The 23,716-nt window shown below is 34.8% G+C and overlaps 2 protein-coding genes and 1 pseudogene across 3 annotated transcripts; 2 read left to right on the forward strand and 1 right to left on the reverse strand.

Moving 5' to 3' along the window:
* Positions 1-3,161: 3,161 nt before the first annotated feature.
* LOC145567140 (disease resistance protein RGA2-like) lies at positions 3,162-6,633 on the reverse strand (annotated as a pseudogene).
* Positions 6,634-14,283: 7,650 nt separating this feature from the next.
* Positions 14,284-16,482, forward strand: LOC145580455 (uncharacterized). Of its 2 annotated transcripts, none has more exons than XM_081637751.1 (3): positions 14,284-14,912; positions 15,178-16,094; positions 16,185-16,482. In XM_081637751.1, exons 1-3 carry the CDS (start codon positions 14,648-14,650, stop codon positions 16,323-16,325), a joined length of 1,323 nt encoding a protein of 440 aa, XP_081493877.1. In that variant the 5' UTR covers positions 14,284-14,647; the 3' UTR covers positions 16,326-16,482. The 2 variants fall into 2 exon arrangements, with proteins under 2 accessions (XP_081493877.1, XP_081493878.1); XM_081637752.1 differs by having other exon boundaries at positions 15,181-16,094.
* Positions 16,483-17,680: 1,198 nt separating this feature from the next.
* LOC145580482 (protein phosphatase EYA-like) lies at positions 17,681-23,305 on the forward strand. Its single transcript, XM_081637753.1, has 6 exons — positions 17,681-17,818; positions 18,842-19,133; positions 19,278-19,445; positions 19,683-19,776; positions 21,039-21,200; positions 22,887-23,305. Exons 2-6 carry the CDS (start codon positions 18,882-18,884, stop codon positions 23,165-23,167), a joined length of 957 nt encoding a protein of 318 aa, XP_081493879.1. The 5' UTR covers positions 17,681-17,818; positions 18,842-18,881; the 3' UTR covers positions 23,168-23,305.
* Positions 23,306-23,716: the final 411 nt, after the last annotated feature.

The raw sequence follows: 23,716 nt of genomic DNA on the forward strand, positions 1-23,716 counted from the left end.
ACACGTTCTATCCAAATAATAAAAAATGTTTATTTAACACTTATTAAGTTTTTTTAGAGAAAACTTTTGTTATTGATTATTTTAGTTTTTACATAATCCTTTTTGTAGTATGTAATGTCTAATGTTTTACACTGTTTTAGAGAAAGAAAAAAAAAAAAAAAAATCATTCGCAACACAAAAATAAAAAAGACACAAATATGTGTTTTTTTTTAAAAAAGAAAGATTTAGCTTTTACCGAGTGCCCTTTGAAAAATTCAATTCCTAATTACTCCGTAACAAAGATGCGAAAACTATTCCTAAATTTCAGTCGCTTTTGTAAACCCGAACCTCTCCCAACCAACCATTCATCCATATTTAGATAGACAGAGAAAAACAAACCAACCCAGAAAGAAAAAAAAACGATGAAGTTATCCGTGAAATTCCGAGAAGAAACCCGGCATCAAAACCCACTTTTACGGGCTAAAATCCCCGTTACAATCCTCGGTTTCCCTTTCCTCACCGGAATCGTTGCCGGAGATTCTTCCGACCTCTCTTTCTCTCTCCGCTCCAATTTCACTTCCGGCCCTTCTCTTTCTCTCTCTTACCACCCCACTCTCTCTCCTCCTTCCCATTACCCTTTCTCTCTTTCTCTCAAATCTGGTATCGGCCTCTTTGGTTCACCTCATGATTCTCCTCTCACTTTCACCGCCAATTTTAACCCTAATTCCCTAACCCCCACTTTTTCTCTCTTTATTAAACCCCAATTGGGGAATTTCTCTCTCTTCAAATCTGTTAATTCCGATGATTTTAGTACTAATCAGCTTGGTGGGGGTCCACCAAATGAGAGATTATCAACTGGGTCGGTGTCGGATTTTGAGGTTAGGGATGGGTCGGGTGATGGGTCGGGTTTGAGGGGTAAGCCGATGGTATGGGGTGATTTGAAGAAGAACTCGTCGATTTTGTCTGGGATTTTAGTTGCGGCAAGGACTTCTATGCCTTTGACGAAAAGGGCAATGGTTAATTTCAGGTGGGGTGTGAGTTTTCCCTCTGCTGAGTGTGGTGGTGGCGTTTCGGAGGCGAAACCGCAGTTTCCAGTGTTGTTGATGAATAAGATTTCGGTTGAGAGGGTTGATGAGGTGAAGAGGGATAAGGAGGATGAGAGGAAGAGGGTTGATGAGTCGAAATTGGGTGATTTTGAGCTTTTGAAGGGGATGTGTAGTTGGATGGGGAGAGAAGTGGAGGATTTGAAGAGGGAGAATAGGGAGATGAAGCAGGCATTGGAGGGTATGAGGGGAAAGGTTCCGGTTTCGAGGAGTCGAGGCGAGGGGAAAGAGGGAGATGTTGTGGGGAAGAGGATGATGCCATTGCCTAGTATTGAGAGTTCTACTGAGTTTGATAAATGGAGGAGCAAAAAAGGTGGTGGTAATGGAAATGGGAATGGTGGGAGTGAAGAGAATGGGCATAGAGAATCGAAGAAATCAACGAGTAGAATGAGTGAAGTGGAAAATGAATTGCAAAAGGCAATCAAAGCTGCTTCATCTTAAGCAAGAGTTTGGAGCATATATTTCTCCCTTCAATTTGTAAGTTGTAGTTCTTGTTTGTGTATATATATGAATTGAGTTTTGCCTACTTTAGGTTTGTTGTTCTATAGTTTATATGGTAATGTCACAAGGTTGGCATTTTGACATTGTAGTAAAAAAAATTGAGTTTTTGGAATGTAGAACTGTTGAAATAATATGGTTATGATTTCTGGTTATCTTGTTCATTTTGTTTATTGATGCAATTTAGATTGGCTTGTTTACTTTACATGAGAGCTGAAGACTTTAAGAGTAAGACTCTAATAGCATGTCTTTTCAAAGTGAGTCAGTTAGGAATCTTAGGTTCCACACAACTAATCCCAACACAGAGAAAGAATGATAGATGATATTTCGTATAATTCTACATACGCAAAACATCTTTAGGCAAAGCGAATTGAAAGGAATTCAAAGCAGCACTTCCTAGTTCCTACCATGTCTTTATTGAGGCTTCCAACCCTCAATACTATTCTGTGTTTGCTAACTGCATACGAAGTATTATTCTGGTGGTTACGTAGTCATAGTTAATTAGCTTGTGTATGTTACAGAACATATGTTTCTATTAGTGAATAAATGAGAGACATATACAATGTTTTTCTGCAGAAATACAATGACATATTATAAATGTACAAGTAGCTAGGAGTGTTTATGAATATTCTTGGAGATTTTTCAGGCTTAACACTGAAGTACAGTGAATACCAGTACTCTAATTTCTTGTAGTATTTTCATATACCTAGAAGCCTGGAACTAAGCCAAAGGGAAAAGTACATGTGCAATTTTAGCATCAATGATGTTCAAATATATACAATATCAATAAAAAATGCTCTCTCTAATACTAACAAGTGGAATATGCTGAATCTTTGACCAGTCCCTGCCATTTGGCCCTCGGCATCTTTCTGTTAATCCTGGACATTCAATAATCCAGAGTTGAGTTAAGGTAGTAAGCTTTCGGAAGCTTTCTGGTAGAGATGTCAATTTTGGGCAACCAAACAACTCCATATTATCTAGAGATTGGAAACAACCTATCCATTCTGGTAGTTCTTTCAAATATTTAATAAACCTTATTTCTAAAGAACGGAGGCTTGCCAAATGTTGAAGCCCTCTAGGAAATGTTGAAGCCCTCTAAAAGTGACCTGCTATCTTAGCACTAATTGTAGCCTTTTGATAAACTTCATGTCTTTTTTTTAAAAACAAGAAGAGCTAATAAACAAACCAAACAAAGACCAAATAAAAGGATCAATAAAGAAAACGTCCACGACGAGCTCCCAGCCAATGAACAAGAGAAACCCAACTACACGGGACTTTACGAATACCTTAAAACTAACAAACTGCTTTAATACCACAGCCAGCCATGGTTGTTCTACGGAGTAGTACACTTACTAACAAAATGCTTAAATACTAGAGAAAATTCAGTTAGTGTCTCCGTTACAATCAATCGTTTTTCATCAACTTACATGCTAATCTACTTACAAGTATACAACCATGTTCACCTACTACTAGAACTATTGTCATTTAATAAGCTATTACAATAGAACTTAAGGGAGCATATTGTAAATTTGATTACATCAATAATGTCTATTTCATACCTATATCGTAAATTCATGATATCTAATCCTGTAAAACTTGAACCAGAGGAATATGCTGAATCTTGGGCCATTCGCTACCCTTCGGACCTTGGCATCTATCTGTCAATCCTGGACAACTAAGGATTTGTAGTTCATTTAGGGAAGTGAGATTGCAGAAGGCTTCTGGCAAAAATGTCAGCTTAGGACAAATACTTAAACACATGTATGCAAGAGATGAGAAACAGCTGATCCATTCTGGTAGTTCCATAAATCCACGGTTGCAAGTTATTTTAAGAGAGCGGAGGTTTGTCAAGTGTTGAAGTCCACTAGGAAGAACCAACAGCTTAGGGATCATATGAAGTTGTAAAGAACGAAGACTTTTGAAGTATTTCCATGGTATATCTTCATCTGGTGATAGATCAAGTTGCTCACAATTCCAAAGCACCAACTTCTCTATCGCTGTTAAATGCTCTAGGCCTTGAGTGAAAAATCTCAAGCTATGGCAATGAGTGAAACTTAAACAACGGAGAGAAGAAGACATACTCATGTAGACTTGCTTTCCTATTTCCTCAGTGTTCACCAGCTTCTCATCTTGGACATCAAGTGAAGAAAGTTGGTGCAGACATTCTCTTGGAAGAGAAATGAGGTCTTCCAAGTTACTGACAGTAAACCTTTTCAACTTTGAACCAGTTGCTGAAGTTGAGGTTGATGGTGAAGCTGTTGCCATCTTTATCACTGAGATGGTCTCGTTGGTGTCCACTAGTGTTAATTCCTCCACATTAGGACATTGTGGCAGAGATATCAGCTTTGGACATTTTCGTAATTCCAATTTTGTTAGATTGGAAAATGGCATGGATTGGAGGCGTTGTATGAGTAATTGATCATGTGATGATTCTATTGTACTAATGTCAGCATTTTCTCTTACTATCCACCATCCTTCTAAATTATCCATATTCATCAGTGTAAGTTCTTGAAGAGATGGGAAGAATAGTGTGTTGGATGACAAGGAAAGAATGTGATCACTGCTTTCCATGTATTCCACACTTTGCAAAGATACAAGGGTGAGGCGCTTCAAGAAAGGGAGTTGACTAAAACAAGGCACTTGCTGACATCTTCCACAACGCAGAAGTTCAACATGAACAAGATTTGGAAGAGTACTGCACAAATTACCCATCATTGCCCAACTTGGGAATTTCTGACCTCTATACCAATAAATCTCTAGCTCCCTTAAATTTGGATGTGGTTTCAGCCCTTCCAAGATAGGTTCATCATGATTACTACCACTAACATCGTCATATAACCAACCGTCCAATTCTATATGTAACTTAGTCAGCCTACGTTTTCCCTCTAAGTTTGCCACAGTTGCTTCTAACAAAGTATTTTTTAACTCTCCGAAAATTTCAATGTACAAGGCTCCTTTCAGGTTATTAAGGTTCTTTAAATCACTCAACTTAGCAGTGTTGGGCTTGTATTCAATCATAGGACAATTTCTATAAACGACTGTAAATCGAGGTAGTTTATTGAGAGAAGTCAAATTTTCTATTCCTGAAGGCATATACTGTAAATTTTGACATAAATCAACATCAAGACTCCTAAGATTCTTAAGTAATCCCATATTTATAGGCAGCGTTTGAAGACTCAAACAATTAAATAGATTAAGTGTTTGCAAATTTTGGAGCATTGTGATTGAATTAGGGAGTTCTCCAATAGATGTATGGGAAAGGTTAAGGTATCTTAAATGAATTAGCTTACCTATTGAGCTGGGCAAATTCCTGATTCCAAGGTTGTGTAGATCCAACACTCTCAAGCATCCAAAGCCAGATATCAACTCTTGACAAATCGATTTGCTGAAAGCCGATCCATCTTCAAATTGCTCCGGCAAAAGAAATGTTCGTAGATGCTTCAGTTTCAGTATCCAACTTGGTATCTTCCATTCTGAAGTCAAACGGTAAGCCAAGGACAAGTGATAGCTTGCCTTGTTTGAATTGCTTTTTCCTAACTTAGCAACCTTGCAGTTGACTCCTGCCACTTGTTCAGCAAGATCATGCATCAAGTCGTGCATTTTGCAGCTCGAAATGTCTCCCCATTTATCTTTTTTCACATCCTGGAAGAAGCACCTTTGGAACAAAGTAAGAAAATACTCCTCGGCAAGTTCTTCCAGACTCTGGCCTTCATTATTTTCAGAAAAAACAAAGCCCTCAGCCATCCAAAGATTCATCAATGTTTCCTTGTCAAATTCATAATCTTTTGGAAACAGAACGCAATAAGTGAAACATTTCTTCAATGGTGAACATAAATGCTGATAGCTAAGCTTGAGAATCTCCATAATGCTATCTTTGCCGTTGGATATATTGGCCAAACTTTTATCCTTGAATGACAACCACTTGCGCTCATCCTTGCCATTAAGAAGTGTGCAAATGTTCCTTTGGCCATAAGAGTTGTAGCAAGTCAACACACGCCACTTCTCACTGGTCTGGATTTTGTTCAGCTTGTCCAGATGCAAATGCCATGTTTTTAAATAATTTCCATGCTTTCCCATTTGATAAGCCTTTTAATTCATAAGGAGCTACCGTGCCCATAATTCTCGCTACCTCCCTTGATCGCGTAGTTACTAATATTATACTCCCCTCTTTGCCAAGCTTCAACAAAGAACTCAACATACGCCACTTCTCACTGTTCTCATTCCACACATCATCCAGAACAAGCAAATATTTTTTCGTTCTAACTTCTGTCTGAAGTTGGGCTTGTAACTGCTCTATATTTTGTTTCAAAGCAGTATTTGTTGCAGACATAAGGATCTTTCCAACTAATGCCTCAAAATCAAAGACATCTGACACACAAACCCATAACCTTAAATCGAAGGATTTCTTAACATCATCATCATCATATATGAATTGAGCTAAAGCTGTCTTCCCCATACCTCCAATCCCAACTATAGGAATAACAGACAATCCACCCTCTTGAGAAGTAGAGGTCAGTAGTTTCAAGATGGCTTCCTTATCATCTTCTCTACCGATTAAACCTTTTGTGTCTACAAAAGAAATAGTTTCAAATTTCTTCCTTTGCGCTATACCTCCATTAGGGTTTAGCTTAAAGGCAAATGCATCACCATCTTTTACTATGTCATCAAGGCATTCCCTAATTTTTTTTGTCTTTCGAGCAACATTGAAGGCAAAAGCAATTTGATTGGAATCAGAAAAAAAAATATGCACCTCCTTAACAAGTTTGTTTCCACCCATGGCTTCTTTCTTCGATGCCATTGTTGAAAATCTATCAAACAAGTCATCTGCAGTATAGATAACAGCAGAAAGGTTTTCAAGCCAAGTGCGGATGGCTTGGCTATGAATTTGCCTCTCCTCAGCATCCAACAACATTTTATTGACCATGTTGATTGTAGCCTTGAGCTTATCAAGGCTCTCCTTGAATCTCCACGCAGATGCAATCTCTTGCAGTGCACTCGATCCCAATTTGTTCACGAGTGCTTCCACAATGGGGGACAACACAATTTCCGCCATTTTCTCTCTTCTACTTCTTTGTAATGTGTTAGGATTAATTTGTGATTAAAGTTAATATTCCAAAGGAGTTACTGCTACTTATACAGTTATACATACACCATAAGGCCGTATAGTAGACTTTGAATGGATCAATCTTCCCGATCATTCAAGGGAAATAAACAATTGGAGAGTAGGAAAGTTAATATTATTCCAATGTATACTAGTTGGAAATATATACATACTAAAACAATACTGAAAGCAGTCCGTCCTTACAGACGCAAGCAGCAGCTGAAATTTGAGTTGGCCCTTGAGAGGACGAAAGGTTGATTCGTCACACAGCTAATCCGAAAACATTTAATTATTTTTGAGATTGCAATTATTGTCATAATGTATGTCATGAATAATGATTTCCTTATTGACTGATAAAGATTAAAATTTCATTTGGACGGTATGATGTTCTGAGGGAGGAAATTCAAGTTTTCCTGGAAATTACATTGCATTTAGTATACAAAGTTAGAAACTACAAAGTGTAATCATATAAACCTCTAAAAGGACTGTAACAGAATGAATCAGACAAGGCCAAAAAAGTACACAGTGCCAAAAAAACATGATCATAACCATCATATAATAGGATTGTAAATAAGAGTCAGAAATCAGAGTGATTTTTTTTATTTTAAAAAAAACCTAGTAGAGAAAATAGAAATTACTGGCCTAATGATCAAAATAAACTGCTTTATGAAAGTTTTATAAAGACCAAGTAACATCTTGTTTTCAAAATTATTTTGCTATACCTTGTACGTATTAATGTATTATACAGATTACCGAAATTATCTCATTGAGTTAAGCTAAAATACGGTCCCTCAACTTTAGTATTTGTACCATTTTGGTCCCTCATCTTTCAAACGAAGCAAATTGGTCCCTCAACCACCCATAACTTACTTTTCCGGTGGAAAAAAGATGAGTCACCAAAGTTTAAGGACCAAAGTGTCCATGTGGCAAAAAAAAAAAAAATATTTTAAAAAAAGTTTAGGGACCTATCTTAGTTAGCAAAAGTTTAGGGACCATTATTTATTATTTTTTTTTTATATTTTTTTGTCAATTTTTATTTAAAAAGGAATCTTTTAATTGACATTAATTTTTTTTTTCATCATTATTAATATTTTGGTTATGAGTTGCATTAATAAAACTATAGAATTTCCAGGAACAAAAAAAAAAAAAAAAACCTATAGGATTTTCCACCTTTTCTCACCCCCACATCACCAACAACCTGTCATAAACACACAACTCCATCTCCACCAGTCTGCAGCCTCATCACCGTAATTAATCAACCACGCAACCCAAACCTCCGGTTCGGTCGAACTATATTGCGCATGAGCTTGTATATAATTAATAAAATCAGGAGGCCAAGATTAAATCACAAAATAAATCAAAGGCTGGAATTAAAAGATGGTGATTGTTGATGATCGTTAATGAGGTGCAAAGTAGGGAATTGTTTCCCCCATTAGAATAGCCAAACCGAAAGAGAAGATGAGAAGGTTGAAAAAAAAAATTATTTTTCTTTATTTTTCTTTTCCTAGTCCATTCTTTCTTTATTTTTCCTTTTCCTTTTTTTTTTTAATTTGAAGTATTTAATTTTTTTTTTTTGAAAGAAAGTTGGAGTATTTAATTTTTTAAATCATATTTAATTTTCTTCTTTAATTCTTAAGTCATATATTTATTTTTATTTTTTTTTAAAAAGTCATTAATATTTTTTAAAAGGAAAAAAAATTGGGTATGTTTTCTTTCATTTTAATCAAAGTTTGTACATAGTAAATAATAAATATTAGTAGCTGAAAAAAAAAATAAAAAAAAATAATGATTTATAATCCCTGAACAAATGCTAACTAGGATAAGTCCCTTAACTTTTGCTTAGTTGGCAGCACACATCCCCAAACTTTGTTGACTTATAAGTTCTTCCACCAGAAATGGTGAGGCAAGGGGTGGTAGAGGGACCAATTTGCCTCATTTGAAAGATGAGGGACCAAATATGCAACTAATGTCATAGTTTAGGGACCGTATTTTAGCTTATCTCTTAACTCATTCAAAGAAACAGAGTAAAAGTATATAACTGAAGGAACTACGCTGTACAAGGATTAAGAGTATAGAATAATCAAGAAGAGTTTAAATCAGGCAGTAAAGGAGTTGTTTCAACTTAAACAAATACTTCCTCGGTTCTTTTTTACTTAACCTGTTTCTTTTATCACGCTTGCCAATGCAAAACTTTAACGATTAATAATTTTAATTCTCCATAATTAAAAAATATAAAAGTTATATATTATGATAGTACTTGTTGAGACGAATTCAAAATGATCCAACATAAATATGTTTTTCCTTATATATTATTCACAAAACACGGTCAAAGGAGGGGTGATGAATAGTGTAAAAGTCAAAGCGGGTCAAGTAAAAAAGAACGGAGGAAGTATGTTACATGGACTCGGGTACGTGTGTTGGACACAGACATGTGTTCGAGTGTCCGATTCGCCAATTTCCAAAATTTTAGGACACGGGGACTTTGTCCTATATTTTGACACGGGTGCGGGGACACAACATTTTCATTTTTTTACAAAAATTTATACATTACAAAATATTTCATTAATATTCAAAAAATTTATACCATGTAATCCTAAACTATGACAATAACACTTATTATTTGGGTTTTTTAAAAAAAAATAAAGATAAAATGAAGTACTTAAAGTAACTCAGTAACTCACTGCAAGAAATTAAATAAAGGGGTAAAAAAGTGCAAAAGTTCTTGGGTGGACCTGGTCCACAATAAACTTATTGTGGACCAGAAATGTCACGTGCCAAACCCACCAAGCAGCAAAACACACTCCCAGCCCACTAACCCTTAATCCCGTAAAACCCCAAACAAAAGAAAGCGTTGAAATCTCTTTCCTGCTACTTCATCATCAACGCCATTAACAACTTCATCTCAGAGCTCGAATTTTTTTTCTCTCTCCCTCTAATCAATTCTAGGGTTTATAATTTCTCCATCATCAATCAATTTCTGCAAAATTCATGACAAATTCTTCTATACAATCAATCGAAATTGATCTAAATCGAAATATGTAGGACACTGTAGAAAACTTCGATATTAATGTCATCGATTTCGATCTGAACGATGAAGCTCAAATTGTCAGCAACTATGAAGGTAAGAATTATAAAAATTTGATCATCTATTTGTATTTGATTTTGATCAAATTGTGCAAATTAAGCGATTATGCAATTGCAATTGTTTGTTCGGAAAATTAAATTAGGCATTTAGGTATTATTTCGTATTATTTGTAACCAATTGTATGTAATTTATGTCAATTGAAAATTATATAGGGTTACTGTAGTTGGAGATGACATGCAAATCCAGTTTTAAGTAATATAGTTACCTTTAGTGATAGTATAAAGCAGGCAGATTAGTAAAGTATTCTAATACCTTATAAACAGAGACCCAAAGCCTCCTTCTCGAAGCTTGTTGCCGTGTGAAATATAATTGGTAGCTTGCTCTACTACATCAAAGGCGACTTTTTGTTGTTAAAGCTTTCTTGTTCACCTTTGCTTGTATCAAGGTTTCCTGTGATCAACAGATAAAAAATCAAGAAAATAAAACGCTTAAATCTTTTAAATACTAATTATTATGATCTTTTAAATATTAATTATTATGATATAGTGTCTTTTATGATTGACATAGTAACTTTAATTTTGAGATATATAAATTTTGGAATAGTAACCTTTTTTTTTTATAATATAGTGATCTTTATTTCTAAATAGTAATGTTTATTTGAGTAGCCCTATATTGTCAGTTTTTCACCATTAATTAACATATAGTCCTTTATTTTGATATAGTAACCTTTATATTTGGAATAGTAGCCCTATTAATGATATAGTTGTCTTTGTGTAACACTATATAGTGACCCTTTCATCTCATAAAGTCACCCTTCTTAAATATAGTAACTCTTTTATTTGTTATACTTACCGTTTTAAAAAGCATAATCACCCTTAGCTGCATTAAATTACCATATCAGAGTTACCCTTTTTAATACATAGTGACCTTTTTTTTGTCATATAAATACCTTTTTAGCATATAATTCAATATTTATGATAATATTATGCTCTTAGACTACTTTCAAAGTTTCAATCTTCATCTATTCCCTTTGTTAAGACTCTTCAAAGCATATATTGGCTCAACGTGGAGATAACAATTGATAGAATGGATTGTCAATGCTTAAATGTTTGGTGCTACCCTTTTTATTATAACTAATGTGTTGTTATGCCTATTAGCTCAAATGGTCGAGCACTGTGTAATTTCACAGTAGATGTAGGTTCAAATCCTACATAGGCTATTGGTTGTATTATGTGAAAAGGCAGCTTTATTAATAGAATTTGAGTATCTTATCATCGTATGTTATCTTCATTATACTACAATATAGGATAACAATGCAAGTTAAATAGTTATTTATGGACTTTGATGCTAACAAGCTACTACATACAATGACCAAAACACAACTCATCAATGATAGCAACACACAAGTATTGTTGTAGCATAGGCTATGTGGGACTTGAACCCACACCATGTACATTATTGTACATTGCTCTACCCTTTGAGCTAATAGCCTATATTTATATATACATGGACAATCCTTCTATCTGTCCCTTGGTAGCTTAACAAAATATTGAAATAAAAGAACATCTTGTCGACAATAACATAAGAATGACCATGAGTTTGTGACACCCTTAAAACAAAGTATCTTAGTCATAGACAACATTAATTATTGTCAAGCTGTTTAGGGTGAATGACCATATTCTTTAAATTGAAAGTATTAACTAGATAACTCTGCTTGACAATTTTCAAACCTAAACCCTATAGAAGTTCAAGTTCTTAAAACAAAGGGAGCATATAGACCTCACCTTATTATTTGCATAATGGTCATCTAATATGCATCGTGACCCTTAAATAAACTAAACAACCTTATTCATATACATAGTAATTCTTTTTGGAATCATAGTTGCTCTATTATAACTAAGGAGTAAATAAACACTTTGATTAAAAAGAGTTGCTACACCACAAGATTTTATATGAAGAATTCATCACCTATATGCATAATTGGCTTATAATTCAGTCATGAAATTATTATGCCTATGAATGAGAACAATGTAAGCTAAAATTTCCATGATGGATTGTCGATCTTGGGCTTCCCGTTTTCTTTATTGTAGTATCAAGCATGTGTATCTTTAGTAAAGAATTTACAGAGGCATATATATTAGTTTTATATAAATGATAATAATTTTGCTCTACTTTTAGTATACTTGAAACTTTTGTATTTGAGTGAAGCTTCTACGACCTTTCATAGGGGTTGATTATTGCCTCGTACTCTATAAAACATGCAACTATTAGCAGATTTTAATTAGTACCCTGCTATTGATTTTTCTCTAGTTAATCTGGTTGTAGTGATGGTACTCAAGAGACAATTTGGTGAGGAGGCAAGTGACAATTCATCACTTAACAATAGCTCCCAAAGCCAGCCAACAAAAACTCGATTCTTAAAGCGCAACGAAGACAGAGAGTAATATAATAGCAAATGTAATTAAAGAGCATGATTGAAAATATGCAATTAGCATAGAAGAATCTTAAAATGCATATTAATCAAGTTCACATCATTTCATCATCCCTTACAACAAGCACATTTTGCTAAAATCCCCAAAACTCCAACTCTCTAAAATCCAATACCAAAAATCAACCGATCAGTACAATTTCATTCTCATATATAGTTCAACAGATTACAATATACTAACAATTCCACAAAATCAAATAATTAATCAAAATTGATGATAATTTATAGAATAATCAAAGTTGAAATTAAAGAATAGAGTAGAATACCGGTGATTGCTCAAAATTGCTCAAAATTAATCGCTCAAAAACAACAACTATTAATCGCTCAAAAATAACAATTAATCGCTCAAAAACAACAAGTAATCGCTCAAAAACAACAATTAATCGCTCAAAATTGCAGAAATCAAAAAATGAAGAATGAAGAACGAAGAGCAAAATCAAAAATCGATTATACCTGAAAGTAGTGGTTGATCTACTTTTATAGCCGAAGAACGAAGCCTCTTCTCCGGTTAAACATGCCACCACCTCGAGTTCTAGCCATACAAGAAGAATTGAAGCAAATTTGAAGAGTGAGAAAATGGAAGAAATGAAGCTTGGAAGAGTGAGAAAGTGTGAGGGCTTAGAAGAGAGAGAAAGGGTGAGGTGCGCTTTTGACGAGAGAAAGAAAAGGAAATAAATGGTTGTATTAATTTGTTTGTAAGAAACTGGTAGTAAGGAGGAAGTAATCACGTGATAAATTTGGTCCACAATAACTTTATCGTGGACCAGGTTTATTTAAGAATTTGTAAAAAAAGTGATGGATACAACTGTCACAACAGTAAAAAAGGATTTTAAAAATAAATAAAAAAAACCAATAAAAGGGAGGAATACAGCTGTAAAGCATTATCTCTTTGACTTTCTGATTTTTTTTTGGTACTATCTTTCTTCTTCAACCTCCTGCTCCCTCAAATTTCTTACTTATCCATAGCTATATTTCTCCTTTGCTTGAAAAATTAGGCATTTTTTTAAAAATCAGCTATATTTCTCCCCTTCCCCTCTCTCTGAAGTGTCAGAGTGCACACTGTCGAATCTGTCACGAATTTCGTGTCCGAATCCGCGTCATGTCGTGTCGACACTGACAGTCCGACATTTCAGCCAAGTCCGGTTAACATAGCTTGTATAGTTGTATTAGAGATTTAAGTATTTAACTAGATTTGGGATTTTGGGATGACTTAGCCTAATTTGATGATCTTCATACTAGGGATGGCAACGGGTCGGACTCGGAGCGGATTATGCTAAATCCGACTCCGACCCGACAGGAAGTCGGAGGTTAAATCCGACATCCGACTCCGACTTCAATATCCGACCTCCGACTCCGATCCGACCCGAATCCGAGTTTTTTTTTTTTTTTTTTTTCATTATTCAATATACTTTGAGATGTTGGGCTATTTGGGCCTTTACAACCCACACCCAATGCCACCATGACCCACACAAAAATCCACTATCTATTGGAGTCGGAGTCGGATAATCCGTTAAAGTCGGACATTTGTCGGAGTCGGAGTCGGATAATCCGTTAAAGTCGGACATTTGTCGGAGTCGGATTTTTTTCTCGGATTTTTTGTAGGATCCGACTCCGACCCTCCTCCGACTCGGAGTTGGATTATTTTAACGGAGTAGAAATCGGATTACTTTTTTCTCGGACTCGGAGCGGATATTTTACCTCGGATCGGGGCGGAGTAGGGTCGGATCCGGACTAGATTGCCATCCCTTCTTCATACAATCGAAAATGATTTATAAGGATAAAATTTTCACTATATATAAAAGGAAAAAGATATATGTAGCCTAAGGGCTGCATATAAAAAGCTAAAAATAGAAAGAATTGACATTAAATAAACATTATTAAATCGATTTACTTGTAAATTGTTGATAAAGGATTAAATTCTCAACTTAATATTTAAAAAGAAAGTATATGATAAATATACTCCGTATTTAAGCCTTTAAGGTATACTCGTTTAAGTCGTTTTAAGTCCGTCCGTTACTCCGTATTACATACTCCATAAGAATTACTTTGTGAATTTGTAACAAGTCTAGTTAATGGTTTTCTTCTAATTAGCCAAGAATGCCGGTCCATTGCCAAATTAGCCAAGGCTGTCGGTCGTATCTAATCCAGGCTTCCCACACAGCAGCAGCCGTGTAAGAACTCACCACCAAATTTCACAAATCACTGTCACCAATTTTCAATTCCCACAATTGAACTATTTGAAACAGTCAATACATACCCAGTACCATTTACCAATCCTCTAATCTTTAACACCCAAATTAAATTGAATTTCAAGCAGATTTCAAAAACAGCAGACTCCATCAGATTATGTCTTCTGTGATCTTTTCTCTCTCCTCTAAACACTAAGAAAGGCCATGTCTTTCTTCAATGGCGGCGAGCAGAGGAAAGACCCTATTCAATTGATCCAATTTGAAAAAACGTTTCAGAGATTGGAGGAGCTCATTCAAAAGACCGATTCTGGGGATACCCAAATGGATAATTTGATTAATTTGGAATACCCAGATGAAGAAATTGATCAAAACTGTGAAATAATTGATGGGATTTTGATGAAATTCGCAGAAAATGAGAACTTGCAAAGTAATTCTGTTGATGTTCCAATTATACCTCAAGTATTTGCAGGTTCGATTTCAAAACTTGTATTTGATTTTTATTTTTTCAATTATTATGTATTGTTATATTTATTATTGTTCATCAATTATGCTGCAATTATATTTGTTTTCTGGATTTACTAGATTATAAGGGTTTTAGGGTAGATGTTAGGGTTTCAAGTTCATGGGTTGACTTTAAAAGCATGAAGTTTTGACAAAATGAGGATAATTTTACCATATTGTTTGATTTGGTTGTTTGAGAATGTTAAGTTAATTTGATTTGAATTTTTACAAAGTAGGAAGAGGATGCACAAAGAAGATGAGTTTGATGGAGGTGGCTACTCTTTTCGAAAACTATGATAAAACTGGTGCATCAGTCCTTGATCTTCAAGGAAGGCTAATGGCTGAAGTTGAGTGGCTTCCTTTATCACTTGTGAAATTGTCAAATTTAACTGAAATTGACATATCGAAAAACGAAATTATGGCTCTTCCATCGGATGTTGGTGAGCTTAAGGGGTTGAAGAAGTTTGACATCCACTCGAATCAACTAATAAACCTTCCGAGATCGATTGGAGAGCTCACGAGTCTAACTGACCTTGATCTTCATGGGAATAGGCTTAAATCTTTGCCAGCTTCCTTTGAGAAGTTAGTAGGCTTAGTCAATCTTGATTTGAGCTCTAATTTCTTCACTCAATTGCCTGATTCAATTGGCAACCTTAGCTCATTGGAGAAGTTGAATCTTGACAAAAATGAAATCGAAGAGCTCCCTAGTGCAATTGGCTCGTGTATGTCTCTGGTGGTGTTACAAGTAAATTTCAATCGGTTAAATTCTCTTCCTGAGGCGATTGGGAACCTTGTGAATTTGGAGATTTTGACAGTCCGTTATAACAGAGTAAAGAACCTGCCAGAAACAATGTGCAATCTTCAAAGCTTAGAGGAACTCAATTTGAGCTTCAATGAGCTCGAATCAGTCCCAGACTGCTTGTGCTCTATGTCGAGCTTGAAAGTTTTGAACATTGGGAACAACTTTGTTGATCTCAAATCCTTGCCAAGCTCAATTGGCAACTTTTCAATGCTTGAGGAGTTGGACATAAGTTATGATCAAATCAGAGTTTTGCCAGATTCTTTCAGGTTCCTATCAAAGCTGAAGGTGTTTCTTGCTGATGGAACACCACTTGAAATCCCCCCTGAGATTATTAAACTGGGAGCTCAGGTAAAGTTGTTGTAAAGTATTGTGATTAAGCTATCACTAATACCTGTACTTAGTTCATTCTCTAACATGTTCATCCTTTCTCTTGATCAGGCTGTTGTTCAGCACATGGCTGAACTCGCCGATAAAAGAAACAGGTTTCCAAACCGAATACTGAAGGGAAGAAGGGGATTATGGTCCTGCATCTTGTCTTGTTTTTGCCTTGATGAAGTAGTACCAGCGCAAAGGAACTAATCAAGAAACATTAAATCTTGTACAATAGCCACTTCCATGTGTATCTGTTTTCTCTTTTTCTTCTGTATATTTAAAATGTTTGAACACTTAAAACTAATAATGTAAATATGTTATTGTGAATAATAAAAGAGTAAACATGGTGATAAATTCTAATGCATTCCTTTTGTCTTCACCCTTTCTGCCTTTTGTTTTCATTAATTTTACTCTTTACAAAGACCTATGTTTGCAAATACCCCCCCCCCCCCCCCCCCCCCAAAAAAAAAAAAAAAAAAAAAAATTTGTGTAGAAACTAGAAAAATAAGTGAAAATTATTTGCTAATAAACAATTCAATTGGGTTAAATCTCACATAAAAATTATTTGAAATTTGAAGGGTATAAGATCAATAGGTTAACTGAGGGTATAATAGTAGCATAATAATTGCCAAAATTGAGAATTTTATGTAAAGTGTAAGAAAAAACATTAAAGAAATTACTCCGCGAGTAAAGCATAAAGAACATTTTTAAATGAAACATTTAGAAACAGATGTATACTAAATATTGCTACCTCCTTTTTCTTTTTCTTTTTCTTTTTTTTTTCCCTCCAAATTCCAATCAATTATTGTAACAACATAAAATAAAGAAAACTCAAAAGGAAAAAGAACACAGGCACCATGTTTGCTCGGCTAAAAATCAGTCAAAACTCGTTTTTTAAGAGAATAAAAAAACCTTCAGCTTTTTATTATGTACATGATGAGTAAAGTTCGAAAAACAACATTTTCAACTCAATAATGTTCGAACAACTCTTTTAAGTTTATTTATAATCTTATTCATGTTTGATTATAATCAGTTAAAACCCATTCACAAATAAATTTATATTGTTAAATTAATCAAGTCTTATTTAAATTATTGCAAACTTGAGTTTACTCAAAATACAGTCTGACATGAGTATGGAACTAAAATCTAACAAGTTTATAAAGCCAGAATTTTAACAACCTAAGATTAGGGCATGTTCTCTTCAGCTTATTTTCAGTTCTTCAGTTTAGTCCAGCTCCAATCAGTTCAGTTCAGTTCAGCTCCATTCAATTCTATTCAGTTCAGTTTAGCTCAGTTTTGTTCAGTTTCTAATTTTTTTCTCTCATAAAATATTCAATTCAGTTCAGTTCAACTGCAATCAATTCAGTTCAGCTTAGCTCAAGTCAGTTCAGAAAATTAGAACAATACCTTAGACAAGCATATTAAAAGTTAGTTCAAACTTCAAACTTGAATTAACTTGCTCAAACATTTTTTTTTTCTTTGACAACAACTTGCTCAAACATTATAAACCCTTAATTCTGTATTTTTTTTCTTTTTATAATTTCCAAAAATATAAATGTGGGCTTATTATTTAGGGAGAATATTGAAACTTTGTCAAGACGGCATCGTTTAACTATTTCTCCCCATCAACAAACTCCTCGTTATTTTTCCACGGTTGAAGTCAGAAATTGGGCAAAATCAGATCAAACTGTTATATTCAGGTGAGCTTTTCTTTTAATTCGACGAATTTGTATTCAATACGAGTAATATCTACTTTCAATACTTTGAACTGCTTGAGCTAATTGGTACTTTGCTACTACTCTATTAGAGATTATAATTTTCATTAGTTTTAATTGACTTACTTAATTTGATCCTTTTTTTTTTGCTAATTACTTAAGAATTTGCTTAACTAATCTCACACTGGCTGCTCCAATTTTTCGCCTTATTTGGAGATCATTTTCAATTTAATGCACTAGCATTATGCAAAAAATTGTTGCCAAGTTTTCATCTTTCTTTCTTTTTCAATTTGAGTATAAAAATTCTAATTTTATGCGATTTGGTATCAATATTCTTTACTAGGTTTTTTTTTTTTTTTTTTTTTTTTTTTTTTTTTTTTTTTTTATTATTATTTTTTTTTTTTTTTCGAACTTATTATAGGAAAATACCCTGAATCTCATTTGAATTATTCTTGGTTTTGTGGGAATCTTTACTTCTGTGTTATTGTGATGAAACAGCTTTGATACAGATATATTATACTTGATAATGTTCTCACATCTTATGTTAATGCATTTTGGGGTGGCTAATTACTCATGTTTTAGTAATTTATATTTTGAGAAGTGTTGTTTGGTTTGCCGAGTGGTATGGGTACGGAATCATGAATGAAACCAGGGCGATATGGGTTTGGAACCTTGGTACCAAATATTATGTGTTAGCTGAGTTCAAGAACATAACCCCTTAATCTGATACCTTTGTGGTATGAAATGAAGTAATTAGGAATACTTTGAGTTCCCAGATGTTTGAGTTTATAGCCAAATGATCAAGTGTGTTTCACGAGCATTTTTACCTGTTCAATGATTTTTGGCTATTGCTTATGCTTTGAAGTTGATCCTGTTCAATGATATTGGCTATTGCTTATGCTTTGAAGTTGATCCTGTTCAATGATATTGGCTATTGCTTATGCTTTGAAGTTGATTTCGAGTTTGTTACGTTATTAGGAAGTTGGTTTCCCTATTTTTGTGTTTCAGGTTACAGTGTTGATTCCACTGGTTTCTGAGAAGTGTCACTATGAGTGATTGTAGTAAAAGTGAATCTGCTCTTGAAAATGAGAATCATGTTGCTGAAAGTAGTGCTGTTCGGAAAAAGATTGTCTACATATGGGATATGGATGAGACACTAATATTGTTGAAGTCGTTGTTGGATGGTACATATGCAGTAGCATTTAGTGGTGTGAAGGATGTACAGAAGGGCGTTGATATTGGAAAGATGTGGGAAAAATTTATCCTTGATGTTTGCGATGATTATTTCTTCTATGAACAAGTATGTTGGCTGCTTTGTGACATTGAATGATCATACGATTGTCCGTGCTCTTATGGTTCCTTTTTAAAGTTAGTATACACTGCTTAGAGGTATCCAAAGAGATACTGGTGATTTCAGATAGCTTAATTTGATCTCCATTTGCAGATAGAACAATGCAATGAGCCTGTGATTGATGCTTTGAACCCGTACGACGACGGGGCTGATCTCTCTAATTATGATTTTAGCCAAGACAACATTGGCTCTCCAACAGATGACATCAACAAAAGAAAGCTTGCTTATCGTCATAGGATCATAGCCCAGAAGTATAAACAGGTATTCGCTATGGACTCCTTCTGGTTTTGTTTGCTTTCTTCCTTTGTAATAATTTGCTTATTGGTATAGGATGTAGCACTTCTGTATTGTTAGATACATGATTCGTGGCACAATATGTACTTGTTTCAGACATTGTGCATCTTTTATGAGCTATTAACTTATTAAGCTGTCTCCTTCTTTTTCCTATTACCTCTTAGTTCCTATTCTTCCCATGACTTAATCTCTGATTTTTTTCAGGGCTTGCATACTATACTTGACCAGAAGAAAATTGAACTTTGGAATAATCTATATGAGATTACCGATAGTTACACTGATGGATGGCTATCCTCTGGTATGTATAATTCTCTGGGTAAAATGCATACTTGGTCACTGCATCCCTCTGAACCGTATATGAACTGAAAGACGGAAAAACATATATTAAATAAAAAAAAGCTATACTTAGTGTCTGCTAGAGTTTCACTGTTGCTTCATCAAGCTGGGTTACTGTTTTTTTGTTCTCTCTCATGAAGGCTTAGTGAACTGACTACACTTGTGGAAGATGTAATTAAATTAACCTTCCTCATCCACCCTCTTCCCCTCCACGCACCGCAACAAACCTAATATTAGAGCTAATTAACGAGTGAATCACAGAGAGGAAGCTTAAAATTTCTATCGAATGCGAGAAGAATTTGCATACGTATATAACTTGTGACAACTGCTATATATTAACCTTTTGGTGTTACATGCAAGTTTCTTTTTTAAGATTTGTATCATCTGTGATAGAATCATAATGTTTTTTTGTATTACTTGTTGAAATTTTGGGTTAATGTCATTTCTCACTGTCTTGGCATGAAGATAGAATTTAATTCAATTGTGTATGTCATCAGTGGGCACTTCCGTGAATTCATTGCATGTTGCAACAATTGCTTCCAATATTTGCAGTTGAACATTAGTTTACTCTGCATTATTTATGCAAGTTTGAGAAGAGTGAGTGTTTCTCATGAAGTCATTGTCATTCTGGGCCACTTTTATCTGCAACATGGACATAGATTATAAGCTAGAGCAGCTAAGAACAAATAAAAGAAAGAGTTTGGGAAAAGCCATGTTAGCATCAGGTTTTTTTCCTGGAAATATTATTCTGTAAAGCATACGTGATATAGTTACTGTAGGAATTGTCTCAAATTTGACTATTGATGTGGATCCTGAGGATTCTTATCTTGAGAATTTTATTTCTTATGATGTAATGAACCTTCCTTGTTTTGTGAATGTAGTAATATTGTGCTTGCTTGTCTTCACTATTCTACAAACGTACAAAAATCTGATTCAATCATTTTACTAATGAGATGGTTTGATTTAACTTTTTTTCTAAAATGAGATAATGGGCCAAAACTGTTGTCAAATGTATGATCATGCCTTTGATGGGAACTTCTATATCTAGTTGCCTTCTATAGTCTTGGTCTCTTGGGAATAAATGATACTCTTGTTGCTTAAATACTTGCTGTACTGCTGAAGCACTTTGGTGTCACTGCCTCACTGGTGCATTGCGGACTCTTATTTAATAGTGCCTTTACTTCTGACAGCATAAATGAAAACATTCTCCTTTTTTTGATGCAGCACGGACCTTGCTGCAGCATTGCTCCGGTGATAGGGAATTGGTAACCACTGGATGTGAAGAGTTTCAATGCATTAATATCTTAGTGACTGCTGGATCACTGATTCCGAGCCTAGTCAAATGTTTACTATTTAAATTGGACAGCTTGTTAACTTGTGAAAATAGTAAGTTCCCTTCTAACTATCGCTTTGTTCATCATCTTCCTGCTGAAATTATCACTCTGTTGGGCGTATAATGCCTCTATGCTATTCTTGTAGTTCTTGATATCTCTACTATAAAGTTTGCCCATAGAATTATACAACTATATAGTGATAGTCAAAAGCTCATTCCTGGAAAATGTCAGATATTGGCTAACAGCTCCTATAAGGCTATGATACTGAGTGGATGAGATAGTAATAAACAATTCATAAATAAACGCTAGTTCCTAGTTTAGGAACCATCTTTATAAGTTTTGGCTACGATGTGACCACTAATAATTTATTAATATGTACGAAGCATATCCCTTTCTACTGAAAAATATGTAGGAAACTAATCTGGACTTGTTAGCATAAACCTGCTTAGTTGCTGCAGAAAATGCCTTGCATAGAAGAGTCCCTGTTCTCTTTTTCAGCTTGGCAGATGTAATCTTAATATAGTAAAAATGTGGGTGAAACTTTAATGGTTCTGTCTCATCCTTTGAAACTAAAATTATCCATTCCTTCAATAATTCCATTTTACTTGTTTACCTACGAGCTCTAAGTAAGTATCATAGGGAAAGTAATAATGACACTAGGACTTCCTCCACACCATTTCATGTAGTTTCATCGATTATATTGATACCACCTTTAAGGGCCTTGGGGCTGCCTCTCTGTAGAATGCTCTAAATCTACAATAAATCCTTACATTGATTGATGGCTCCAATTATTGAGAATGTTTAAGTAGTGAAGAAGGATCTTCGAATATAATCCCAGATCTGATAAGCCTATAAATAATGGAAACTTTGTTTGGGAGAGAGAGAAAGAAGATAAGCCTGATTCCTTTTATTTTTTCCTGGGTGCATCCGTTTCTCTCCCTCAAGTTGGTCCCATATCCCTTGTTCATACCTGTTTTATGTCTTATCAACACTGGTATTGTTGGGGCTTATACTTAGTTTGAACATCAAATGTAAAGGTTCCATAGCATAATGCTTCATTTGATGACAGGATTCTTTGCTTTTGTTCACCCGTAGGACCTGTCCAGAGTAAGGCTTAAAGCCAGCTCAACTCTGTACACCGCTAATTATTGTGGATGGCAATGTTTTTTAAAGAAATGGCATTGAAGAGGGTGGAGCCAGATGCTATGTAATGAGAATTATTATGAGATATTCCAGGATGGGATATATTTATTTTTTTAAGAGCAATTCTTATTAGACAGAGAGTACGATAACAATTTCGAGAGAACCTTATTTAATGTATTGTAGCCTTTTTGGTTGGGATTTTCGTTCCAATGTCACTTCTCTATATAGATATGCACTATCATCTTCATGAACATGGCAAATTGGCAACACGCTAATTGCTGTATGGGACCTGTTTAGGTAATAGGTACTAGTTAATCTGCGAAGATGATAAGGTAACTAACTACTAAGGTAGGTGAGGAAAGCACCTTAGTACAGCTCTCCACTTACTTAGACTAGTACTGTGGAAGGGATGAAGAACTGGTCCAGCCCAAAAGCAAGTATTAATGACCAATCAAATGGCTTTTTGCAGGCCGGGCCTCTTAGCTTCCGAGTTCCCTGTCGTATATAGTTTTTTCTGAGTCTTTTATTCTCTTCTGCTTCTGTTTGTATGTACTGAGATAAGTACTGATATTGGGTATAAATAAAACTTTCCCAGTATATAGTGCATGGGACGTAGGGAAGCTTCGTTGTTTCTCATGGATCAAGGAGCGCTTTGGTGGACCCGATGTTCAGTTCTGTGTGATTGGGGATGGATGGGAAGAGTGTGAAGCTGCCGAGTTTCTGAGGTGGCCGTTTGTGAAAATTGACCCAAAACCAGACGGCCACCACAGGTTTCCTGGCCTCACTAGAGAAACCGTAGGCCATTATCTCGCTGTTGTCTATGGACGTCCTGATGCTGAAACTGAAGATCAACACACCACATCCTCTACGACGTAGAAAGCTTTTATGAGATCTATTCTTGTACAGATCAGGTCTATGTGTTAGCAAATTGTAACAACGTAAGAATTTGATGATTTCGTCAACCAACATTTCTTCATTTTTTCAGTATTGAGCATTTGGGTATATTTCCTTTTCCGTTTTTTTTTTTTTTTTTTGGAGGAATTATTTCCTTTTCCATTGATTTGTTTTGTATTTTGAATTTTTATGAAATTAGCCAATTTCTAAAAGAAAAAAGAAGGAAATTAAGAAATTCAATTGAGCAAGATATTTATAACTTGTCATCACTGGCAATTAATTGATATTAGCTCTCCCTTATAAATGACACAACACTGAAGTCTCACATTGGACAAATTTGTCATAAGCTCATAACATTATGCTTAATATAAATTAGTTACTACGTATTATTTTTCGAAACTTAAATCGAAATTAAAATTCATAAGTTGGAGAGAACGCGACCTATTATAAATTTGTAATCACTTACAGTACATACTTCTGCCAAAAAATTGACAATTAAGCAAATGAAAGCTTGTCACCATCTTTGAGCTT

Source organism: Chenopodium album, chromosome 2, assembly GCF_948465745.1.
Source record: "Chenopodium album chromosome 2, dcCheAlbu1.1, whole genome shotgun sequence".
NCBI classification, from domain to species: Eukaryota; Viridiplantae; Streptophyta; class Magnoliopsida; order Caryophyllales; family Amaranthaceae; genus Chenopodium; species Chenopodium album.